Source organism: Paramormyrops kingsleyae, chromosome 17 (genome assembly GCF_048594095.1).
Source record: "Paramormyrops kingsleyae isolate MSU_618 chromosome 17, PKINGS_0.4, whole genome shotgun sequence".
Taxonomy (NCBI): Eukaryota; Metazoa; Chordata; class Actinopteri; order Osteoglossiformes; family Mormyridae; genus Paramormyrops; species Paramormyrops kingsleyae.
This window is the reverse complement of record NC_132813.1, coordinates 12,566,036-12,578,153: the sequence shown is the minus strand read 5'-3', so window position 1 is coordinate 12,578,153 and position 12,118 is coordinate 12,566,036. Positions and strand designations below refer to the sequence as shown.

At 45.0% G+C, this 12,118-nt stretch overlaps 1 protein-coding gene across 5 annotated transcripts in view; it reads right to left on the bottom strand.

The window, feature by feature from the left end:
• fndc3a (fibronectin type III domain containing 3A) overlaps positions 1-11,673 on the bottom strand; it is a 33,408-nt gene extending 21,735 nt beyond the window's left edge. Inside the window, exons 1-3 of one of the 5 annotated variants that reach the window (XM_023839448.2) lie at positions 11,608-11,673; positions 3,743-3,866; positions 1,865-1,940 (exon numbers count right to left, since the gene is read on the bottom strand). In XM_023839448.2, coding sequence (XP_023695216.1) covers positions 1,865-1,940; positions 3,743-3,754 — 88 coding nt within the window. In that variant the 5' untranslated portion in view covers positions 3,755-3,866; positions 11,608-11,673. Of the gene's footprint in view, positions 1-1,864; positions 1,941-2,745; positions 2,830-3,233; positions 3,722-3,742; positions 3,867-7,585; positions 7,706-7,743; positions 9,863-11,607 lie in introns of those variants that run through there. The other 4 variants (XM_023839449.2, XM_023839447.2, XM_023839445.2 and 1 more) reach the window with 4 other exon arrangements.
• Between the last annotated feature and the right edge of the window lie 445 nt (positions 11,674-12,118).

Genomic DNA, 12,118 nt, shown 5'->3' with positions numbered 1-12,118 from the left:
TTTCTCATTTTTCATAAGGTGTTAGTGGAAATTCTACTTCTTTTTTCTCGCTATGACTTAGATAACATTGGTTTCTTTAGCTAGAAAAATAAATCCCTATTAGTGCCCTTTGTGTTGCTATAAACTCCATTACTACAAAAGATATGAGTCATTGGGGCACACGAGTCTTTCTCGACTCAAAGCTTGCCTTCTGTCCCCCGCTGTTTGAAAGTAGAGAGGCCAGGCATGACACCAGCAGAAAATCTTAGCACCAGAAGAGAAGCTTGGATGTTCTCCATCACAAGGATAACAGAGGTGGCACTGAACCAAGGTGGGAGACACAGCATGCAGGACCGCAGCCAGGATGCAGACAGACCGATAGGACTCCGTGAAACCAGGACGGCATTCGATCGCTGCGACACACTCTGCACCTACATCCATTTGGTGTCTCCTTGCATGTTCAACCCACCTCATTTGTCTTTCTATCAAACGGAAAGATCAGCTACCAAAGTCTGCTACTTGTAACTGGTTCCAAACAAACCAAAGCCTGACTTCACCCTCACGACAGTGGGCGGTCACCATACCACCGGCGTGAACTGAGCCCAAGTGCAAGACACATGAGCCTCCCTATCCAACATCCTCAGGCACAGAACTCCATAGGCCCAGATGTGGCGCTGTGCCCCCCCCCCCCCCCAGGGAAAGAGAAAATAATCAGAGGTAGGGGGTGGATAGAGAAGAACTACCCCCACCACTATTCACCCATCTCTGAAGAGCCAGGCTGGCCTTAAGTCGAGAATAAACACAGCAAGCACACACCTCCCGCTTCTAAAAATACGAGGATAAGAACAAACATGGCTGAATGTATCTGGAAAAGCAATAAATAATTCAGTAAATAATAAGTGTCTTCCACTTACACCCACGTTTCCTTTTGGGATTTATCTCTGTCCCCTCAGGCCTGTGTTAAGGTTAAGGCTTATGCAGACCAAGCTGGCTCCCCGCCCATGCTCTCCTCTACGTCAGCAGTGAGTCATCCTTCCATCCCCGTCACTGGCAGACGAGTCCATACTGTGACAGAATGCCTAGCAGCTCAGGTGCACATGCAGGGGCTGCCCAGCTCGCTGACTATACCCCCCCCCCCCCCCCCGAGGGGGCGGAAAGGGCCATCGTGTATTTATCTGACTGAGAGATCTGTGCACCATTATCACAGGATCTGCTCCGTTCTGTCAGCACTGACTGGCAAAGTCTGCATTTCACCGGATAGCATACAGCTGCTATTTACAATTTTATTTATTATTTTTTTAATATGAGAAAAAAAGTTTAAATAAAATAACTAAAAATGACATGCTCACGGTATAAATGTGTGACAAAATATGAGTCAAACATTCCAATATGCAAAAGATGCAGCATTCGTGCCGGGAAAAATGATTCAAAGTCAAACCAAATCTTGGTACCTTGCTACAGTGAGGATTTTAAACACATCGAAAAACGGGAGGGATAGAAATGCAAACATATCTGTATTTGCCTGCTGACAGACAGACAGACAGACAAAGTAATGATAGAAAATCAGATTCATTGTTTTTTATGTTCCATCATGTATGGCAGGACTTGATGAAAGAAGTTACAGGACTGATTTAGAAATGTACTTAATAATGGCAATAAGGATACACTGTGACAGTGAGTCACCTATGGGTTACGGTACATTGACAATATTCAGAAAGGTACAGAACAACACTTATCATAACTCATCATCCATCTATCCATCCTTTAAACACTTAACTTGATTAGGGTTGTGTCTGTGGAGTGGGGGGGGCAGGAGCATATACCAAGAAGCACAGGCCAGCCATAACCGATCGATAAATAACTGAGAGACAGTTCTGGGACATACCTGTGATACACTGACAGTGACCATCTTCTCGCTGAATTGTAAATGCCTCACCCGGATTCACCTGCACCAAAATGACCTGAAAGGAACAATGACGGGGACCTTAATAAAACACACTGACTTGAAAATAAAGGTCACGCACTTTCTTGGAATAGACTGAACTACAAAGCATGGAAGCGAAACATAAAAATACTGACTGGCGCAAAAAGAACTCAGCGTAAATATCACCATAAACGCATAATAGTCAGGGTTCGGCAAAATGACAAAGACATGACAAAGACCTAACAAAAATCAAAACCTCCCCCCCCAGCTCTCAAAGTGCTCAAAGCAATGAAAAGTGCTCCTGGGCCCAGGAACCAAGCTGGACCTTTTACTAGATCCTGACTAAGATTGTCAGGACCCAGCATCTCACACCACAGAGCCGTTGCCTGATCTGGCTGCTCCGGGCCATAAAAGCAGAAGCAAACTGCAAACGAAAGACCACTGTTTAAGATATCAGACTAGACAATGAGATAACGAGAAAGAAGACAACGTTAAAAAGTAACAGATGTTTGGTACATATTTCTATAATATTTATCTAACTGAAAATATCAAATCATTAAATCATTTTATTGGTTTGTTTTATATATATAACAAAATTTACAAAACATATGCTGCCTAATCATCGCTCTTAGTTGTTTCTTTGTTAGGCATGACATGGTTTGCTTGTCACTTACTCCCCTAAATGCTAGTCTACAAAGAAGCCAAGGAAAAACCTTTTTTAACAGAGAAGGTTATACAGGATAAATTCACGGTTGTCAGCAGGGAACAGGTCTTCATGAAATGTAGTCATCTCCAACCAAGCTGACAAGCCAGCCACATTAAGGAAGGCAAGAGGCTCTCACCCAGGGACTCTCTGTTCTCCTCCACATCAGTATAGCACCAGCATGCCACAGGTCAGCAGGCTGACCCTCTCTGTCCCGACAGAGACAATGGGCACACACTATGCAGTCTGACCACTAAGTACATAGGAGGGGTGGGGGGGGGGGGTGCCATCTAGCCAATGCTCTCTCTGTGTGGAGCACCTTTGGATCACTGTGGTTTGTGCACTGAAACACACTGACCATGCACAGAATGACACGTGTGTTGACACTGGAAGCACGGCTGCGTCAGGACAGACCGCATAAAGATGTGACGCCGCCTAGCGGAGCTACACGTGCACGACAAGTAACACTCCATCTCCCATCTCACAAGATCGAATAAGCGAGCATTTCTTCCTTTTTTGCATGACTGTAGCTGAAATGCCGACTCAGAAAGTCATGAAAACAGACCTTCTACCAACACCCCCCTTGCCCGCTCCCTGCCCCTACGCGGCTACGCCCCGACCGCTTACCTCCGTCTGGCGCAGGAAGTCCCCGTCGTAGCGAATCGGCTCGCCCAGAGCACGGCTGCAGCCGCGGGATTTGCCCAGCACGGCCATTGGCGAGTCAGCCTCCGCCGCTGCTCCCATTCACGAAAATGGCTCGGAGACGGCGCGCTGCCAAGCTTACTCACGCGCGTGCACGAGTGACGCACGCGCGCACGCATTCATTCACACAGCGGCATGTTTCAGGTGCGTGCACAGGGGAGGGTGTGTAAAGGGGAGTGCTTATACAGTGACACGGTCCAGCTGCTCTCCTCTCTAATCTGTGTGCTGGTGTGTTTTACTGTCTTTGCACACTGAGCTCATGTTATCATATCACGTCAATGCCACATACAGCAAAACGCATCTGTCCACATCAGTGTCCAATCACACACACACAAAACTCCACATCAGCATCTGACTCATCAGACAAACAGGACAAACAAAAGGACACACTGATGTGAAAGATTACCAGTTTAAAAGAAATCACCATAACTTACTGTTGCATGCATCCCTCTGTGTGATTCAGGAGCCGCTGGTGACTGTCAGAGGAAACAGCTCTTCTCTGGAACCCATGGGCAGCAGCTACGCCACGCAGTGCCCTGGAGGGGTGAGCTCCTGACCCTGTGAGGCCCAAGAGCACAGCTTACTTCCCTCTCCCCGGATTGGAGGGTAACCTTGCACGTCTTGGGATCGTTTTTTTTTTTTGTAGCAACACTGGGGAGGCAGTGAGCACCAGCCTTGTGGGATTTGAGGTGGGGTGTGGAAGAAGGCCAGTTGGGGGGTGGTTTTGGGGGGTGGAAGGGGGGGGGGGGGTTGGCTCTTCTGGCACGGTATGAGCTGGTTCCTGCTGCAGGCGGGCATCAGCTTCGACTCACTCGCGTTGCTGCTGCTGCTGCCGGTCTCCACGGCAACCCCTCCGGCGACTAAGGCACGCCAATAGGGCTGGTTGCCTCTAAAGGAGGGATGAGTTAAAGGGGGGGGGGGGGGGCATATGCGGCTGGCAGAAAGAGATGGCAGGAAAGTGGAACAAGCCTGATGACACACACACCCAGAGGCAGGAACGGTTTATGGGTGCCAGTCTCCCTGTAAACAGTGTCACTGAGTCTGTGTGACTCGTAAACAGCAATGAGGGCAGAAGAAAAGGCTGGTCTTTCCCCGCAACACATCAGTGACTCCATGTTTGTTTCAGCATCGACTAGTTAAATAAAAGAAGCACAAAGGAAAGCCTGCCGCCTATCTACCCCCAGAGCCATTCCCCTGCCCCTCCCCGCTCTCATTCGGCTACAGGCAGCCCCACACACTCTATTAATACCTTAGCTGATATAAGCAGAGATGAGTCAATGCCGTCCCAATATAATCACTTTCTGATTGTTTCTGTGACCACAAGCATAAAACAATGGGAATAAAAAAAAGGCCATAAATACAAGAATATCAGCAACTGGGGATGTTAATTCAGGAGTCATGCAATAAAAACTATGCAAGTGAATTCTGATGACTACTTAATGGCAACTTCCTAAAGGAAAGGAAATCAGACAGTAAAAAAACACAAAAACCAACGGACAAACAATATGCAATAATCCTTAATGGCTTACCAAGTAACCACGTTTCTGCTTTTAGTCAAATCCTGTTACAAGCCAAATAATACAGTAAGCAGGTCGTAATAAACCTATCCTATATTTATAAGCAAATATGAATGCATGACCTCAGCAGATCGCTGTCACTGTTATACATCTGCACCAAAGTCTCTGCCTATAAGATATTCATGGTCACTTGGTCCTACCACATTTGGAACCAGTTCAGTTTGAATTTGTTCCTAAAATTTGCTCCAATTAATTGTTCATTCCGCCCCGTTGGGAAACAATATCCGTTGGATTGAAAAAAGGCCAGCGAGATAGGAGAGGAGGAAAGGAACAAATGTATTGATTGGGATGGAGAGGATGTGCGGGAGAACAAATGCATAGACACAAAATACTCTAAAGTTTTCATTGATCAGTCCCGAATATGATGACAAGTACAATATGGCTACCTTGGGACAGCAGGTTTAACCATATGCTGTGGAAAAAAACAGTGCTAATCAATGTGCATACACACACACGCTCTACCAGTAAAGAAGAGAGTGCTTTTACGTAAGGCACACGCACACGCTCAGGGTGTCGTCTCCATGACATCGCTTCCTGACTTTGGTGTCTGTGCTCTGAGGAAGCTGCAGCACCTTCTCAACCTTTCCGTCCGGCGTTAATACTCAGTTTGTCCACAGGGCTCACACGCTTTTCTGCAGTTCAGGTGTCACTGCATTTAATAGCTCTCTCCTGTGTGTGCTTTTGCTGCACAATAAAACCGAAAACAATGGGATTGACTGTGCTAAATGTGGCCAAATATTTCACAGTAAAGGTCAACAATGTCTAAAATAATTAAAATCATTTTAATGCACTCAGCTTGAATCGACACCGTAGTGGTGGTCAGAAAAATCACGAGTAGGTGGTACTTTGTATCCAGCACCACAAATACATTTGGAGCAAATAGGGTCTAGTATTATATTAATACCCAATATTTCAATAACAAATAATTCAAGTATCTTTGCAAGTGGATGCTGTCATAGCAACACAATGTTAGAAAATAACAGGAGACTGGCAGAAAACGTGGGGGAAATTTTGTGACACGATAACTTTTATATGCAGAGGTCACGACTAATTCTGTGGTATGACTGTTCCACTCAGTTGGATTTGTAGGTGGGGTGTATGAGCTTGAAGGACAACTTTGAGCCACAAAGCTTCAGATGAAAGTAATTTTAATACTGCCAAAGCAAGCATACCTCCATATGAGAACAACCACACACAAAGATACCTACACAGTAAACACACAACCGGGTACCAATGGCGGAGCAACTGTACACTGGGCCCTGAGGCAAAAATGGACCATGTCCATCCACATATAATACCCATCATGCATTGCACTAGTTAGGAAATTCCACAAACATGATTTTTTTTCATTAAATACGTGCCTTGATAGCATAGTTTGACTACAAAACAATACAAAATATTACATAGAGATATAGAAGTAGTATGACACAGATGAACACCCTGTATGACATCAGTATGTTCCACATACATGTGACATTTGCCATCGCTGGGGGGCTGGGTTGTGGAGCAACTCCCCCCCCCCCACCAGTCTGGCCCTGCCAGGTACATGTGTACGACCTCCCACATTGAAATGATAATTCAATTCTATTGAGGTTCTTCTCTTTAAAATGTGAGGATCGTATTGACTGTCAGGCATTTTTCACTTGTTTAGTTACCCTGTTCTGAAACACTAAACAGATATTTAATGTAACACAAGTGTTGTATTCTTCGAAGCCTGGATAGCCTGTCTGTGGAATCAGTGATAAACGGAGTGAAACTGCCTTCACAGCTTGAAAAAAAGCGAATGAAACCCAGATGTGTAAGGTTATGGCGCTTTTTGTCACCCTGTCATCCCCTTCCACGCTTACTGTTTTTTTTTTTTGTTTTATGGCTGAGCTCAGTGGCTGAAACTGAATGAAACAGATGGACTGAAAAAGAATGAACCGCAAACGTACTGCCTCATCACGGCTGCTCGTAATTCTGCGGAAACGTGTCAGTCTGGAAAGAAAATGCTCATAACCGAACGCGGTCATAACCCAAACCCAGTTATTCACAGCCATTTAATACTTTGACAGAAATGCTGGCTTTTACGTTCAAATCCTAAATATCAAAAGAGTTACAGTAAAGGTCAGGTTCCCAAATAAATGACACTGAGTCCTACTGGTATTTTCCAGGGAGACTTTGATTCTACCATCCAGTAAATTGAGAAAGTCTCAGTATCAAAAAAAGTTATTTTAGCTCAAGGCCAAAATGACACATAAATTAGTATATATACTGACTTTCACTGAAACCACAATGTCCCAAAATATGCACTCCTTCAACTGTTAGAGCCTTTCAAGTTTTGTTAAAAATTTACTGTGGTCAGCAAAGGAAAGTATCAGGAAGAGACAGCATGGTTTTTCTTAATCTACACAAACTATTACACTTTTGCTATTACGTTTTTGAACGGTCATTGACAGGGAGAATGACTGATAACACTGAAGTGAGTAACAGTACCAAAATACAATCATTTTCCACAAGAGACATTCATAGACCATCAAATCCTTAAAATTTCGGCACCCTAGTTGCCAAATCCTCAGTAGGTCGTAGAACAAGGAAGTACGAAATAAAGGAAGTCAATAAACTAGGCAATACAAATTTCAAGGCACTGTACATTGAAGCAGACAAGCTAGCAACCCAAAAAGCCTAATACTTTAAAATAGCTACTGTTTTCTGTCTTACCATCATTCAGAACTTCTAGTGGTGTCATTCATTCCTTGTTTAGAAGATGAATTGACACAACGTATCTTCAGGCTGCAGACCAGCTGATAGAATGAACTTCCTAGAGAAAACCACAAGTTTTTGGTTGTGAAAGAGATAAAAGAGTTTGCTACACTTACAAATAAAATGCTTCCTCATTCAGTGCCTCGTTGCCGTCGGCTCTCTGCACGAGTCGTAGAGCTGGCCATGGATGTGGAAAATGCGTTTGATAATTCCCTCTTGGGAATAGTGTCTGTTATGAGTCAACTGTCAGTCTCTAATTTGAGACTAAAACTGAGAACCCAATGGTTTCATACCTGTCTTGCCCACTGGTTGCGCTCTATCTGCAAGTTCTAAGTCTATACAAACGCTGTAGTGTAGTTTCTCTCCCAGCATCACATCCAATATTTCACAAGGACTTGTGCACCAGGATGACTGACATTCACTAAAGCCCGGGACAAATCAGTCTTTAGAACACAAAGAGTCCTCGGCAAATCTATACAATGGCCTCCTATCTAAGAATTAAACATTTCAAACCTTGCCTAACAAATTTTTTATTTACATTATGCATATTTTATAGTATATACCCCAAATTAGTTAAATCTGATAATTAAATCTAATTAGACAAAGAGACACAATGCTAATGATTAGCAGTCCCTATACAGCAGCCTCCATAGTCATTTATACATCATTGATGCTATTAGTGCAGCTGCATGGGGGTAGGGGGAGGGGCAATGATAAGGTAGGCCTACTCTGAACTAAAAAGGGTCTTATTCACCCTCCCGCCCCCACCTCATGTCCCCCTATCCGAATCCTGAGGCCCAGCTGGAGCAGGCCTGGTTGAAGCACAGTACTCAAGAGTAGCACAGCAGTATAGCAGGATTTATCCAGATGTCCTTAGATATTTTAGATTCAGATATATTAATTTGTGTATCTGTTCTGAGCACAGTTACAGAGCCCCTAAGAGGTCAAGGTGGGATAATATTTTTTAAGTAGTTTTGCGTTCTCTTGCAGTACTTTCCTGTTACTAGTAATAACTATACTGTTTGTTTAAAGTATGAAAGATAGAATTAGCAGACTAAGAAGTATAAACCTAAAGGCACGACATGTCCAAGTGTGCTTTAAATACACTCAGTGACAAAAAAAGTTAAGCACCCAGACATAGTGGTGGAAATTAAATTAATCTGCACGTGGTGAAAGGTGATATGACTGTGTAGCATATCATATCAAACGGACAGCAGAGTTGGCAGTATGGGCACACTGCTGGACCCATGCCAGTAGGGTGTGGCACCCCCCAGGCCTGGTTACATGCGGCAATACGTTGTGGATGGGAGTCATACAGCCGTTGTATCCTCTCATGCTGCAAGTCGGCCCACAGCTGTTGTAACTGGCCCACGAGATCCTGCAGATTGGCACTGGGTCTGAGCTGACGTCAGAGCTGATCCCACACGTTCGATTGGGGAAAGATCGGGGGACCTGGCTGGCCACAGGACGACCTCAACATGACGCAGGCAGTCTATAGACAGGCGAGCTGTGTGTGGACGGGCGTTGTCTTGTACCAGGGTGCTGTTGCTGTCTCAGGAGGGGTAAGACATGCGGGCGCAAGATGTCATTCGTAGCACTGTGCCGTCAGGGTCCCCCGTAGCCGTCTCTGTGCTGGTGTTAATGGCAGCCTATGCATGGGATGGTGAACCCATAGTCCGGCTGATGCCAGTCGTCGAGACACGGTGTGGGATGGCACAGGGTGTTGTAGAGAGTCCAATTCCTGAATCCAGGTGGCAGGCGCCAATGTCATGGGGTTCTGTAATGCTTGGTGCGCAATACGACGATCCTCCTTTGGTGTGGTCTGTCTTCGGCAACCAGAACCTTCATGACGTGTGTGGGTGCCCTCGCATGCCCATTGGTTCCAACATCGGGTGACTGTGACATCTGCATGCCCCACATGCCGGGCAATTGCACGACACTCAACCCCGTCAAGTGCTGGTAATGCTGTCTAATGCGTCTACGCGGCATCGTCTGTGTCTGGTGACTAGACATGTCAGCTCCTAGCAAATCGAATTATTTACATACCCATCGCTGGTCTGCACGTGGACCAAATTACATCCAAATTGAACCATTTCTTCTGGGTGCTTAACTTTTTTGTCACTGAGTGTGATGGGGGACAATGTAGGTACACCACGTAACTTTGTGATTTATTAGTTTCCATACGTCTTCATTAATAATCGCCCTGTTTTCATTCAGCGCAGGTACTGTGCGTAAGTGAAACTATGGTATAGAACGTGAAGCGCATACACAAACACTGAAATATTCATTAAAATTCGCCCATAAAAAACCTCTAAAACCAAGTTGTTTTGCTTGATTTTGTTGAAAGATATTACAGCCGGAAAACTGAATATGAAATTAACTTTACCGCGGTGTCATAGTTAAGGTTTAAACCCGAACCCATTTTCCGGTATGCCGCCCTTGTCTTTACCGCAGTGTCGTAGTTAAGGTTTAAACCCGAACCCATTTTCCGGTATGCCACCCTGGTATAGTCGCTTGATGATTTTGTTCCTCCAGTTGGCCGTAGCAAGACTGTTTAATGTCAGCTAGTGTCATTTTGTATGAATGGCAGATTTAAATTGTGAAATCTTTATCCTAATAGAAAAACTGTGGCAAGCAAGAACATAGATCAGTGAAGGTCCAGCTTTGAATCTTCATTTCACACCTTCAGTGGCTGTGAAAGAATCTGGTTCAAACTGTAGGAACTATGTCACTAGAGAAAGGCAGCAAACATTCTACAAACTGTAAGATTGCTAACAGCCAATGCTAATAACCAACTCCAACTATTAAAGAAATTAAACTAAAACACCACTGAGTGTTCAGCAGCCTCTGCTAAATTCACAATATCATCACTGAACGCCATTAAGGTATTGATTTATAAATTGAAGGATGGATGGATTTAAAAGTCTTAAAATAGACTGCATAGCAAAACCACAATTAGAACAATAGTATAATATTGAACAATTGAAATAGACACTTAATGTCAGGTTTCATGAAGGCCTACATATCTGTGTTTGTGTTTTGTTTGGGTGACAAAGGAAAATGTGCTGATACAGCTAAACAGTGACACCTTGTGGCAGATTTATAATATATATTTATAATATAGACACAAAACATGTTAGTTTTCCGTAGTAATCACTGTGATTTAGATAGATTTTGGTAGTTTGCATTAGATATACATACCTTTAACACTAAAATTAAAAAATAGATATGTATGTAATTGTAGGTAAAGTATAGTAAACTTTTAAACATCCATCCATCCATCCATTTTCTACTGCTCATCTGGGTCTGGATCGTGGGGGCAGCAGTATGAACAAGGATGTCCAGATCTCCCTCACCCCAGCCACCTCCTCCAGCTACTGTAGGAGAATTACAAGGCGTTTCCAAGCCAGCTGAAAGATGTAATCTTTCCAGCGTGTCCCGGGTCTGCCCCGGGGTCTCCTCCTGGTTGGACAAGCCCCAAACACCTCCCCATGGAGCCGCTGAGGAGGTGCCCGAACCACCTCAAGTGGCTCCTTTTGATGCAGAGGAGCAGCAGCTCTACCTTGAGCCACTCCTGAATGTCTGAGCTCCTCACCCCATCTTGAAGGCTGAGCCCAGACATCCTGCGAAGTAAACTAACTGTATCCAAGATCTCAATCTTTCAGTCACTATCCAAGGCTCATGCCCATAGGTGAGGGTAGGAACGTAGATTGTAAATTGAAAGCTTTGCCTTCTAGCTCGGCTCTATCTTATCCACGACATATTAGTACAACGCCCGCATAACTGCTGACACTGCACCAATCCATCTGTTGATCTCCTGTTCCCTTCTTCCGTCATTAGTGAACAAGACCCCAAAATACTTTAACTCCTCCACTTCAGGCAGTAATTCATCCCCTGCCAGGAGAGGGAAATCGACCCTTTTCTGGTTAAGAACCATGGCCTTGGAGGTGCTGATTCTCATCCCGGCCGCCTCAACTCACCTGCAAACTGCCCCAGTGCATGCTGCAGTTCATAGGCTGACGATGATGTCAACAGGACCACATCACCTGCAAAAAGCAAAGCTGTAATCCTGAGGCCCCCAAACTGGACCCCTTTTGCCCCTTGGCCACCTAGACATTATATCCATAAATGAACAGAATCAGAGACAAAGAGCAGCCCTGGCAGAGTCCAATGCATACTGGGAACAAGTCTGACTTACTGCTGGCAAAGCAAACTCTTGCTCCGTTTGTACAGGGATTTGCAACAACGGACTCCGTACCCTGTACTTCTACAGCCCCCCCCCCACAAGACCCCCCAAGGGACACGAGTCCACAAAACGCATGTGGACTCCAGAACCCTTGTGAGGGTAAAGAGCTGGTCCAGCATTCTGCGGGTAGGGCGGATTTTGCATTGTTCCTCCTGGATCCGAGGTTCGACCAACAGATGGACCCTTCTGTCCAGAACCCTGGCATAGACCTTCCCAGGGAGGCTGAGGCCAATCCAAAGGCACTG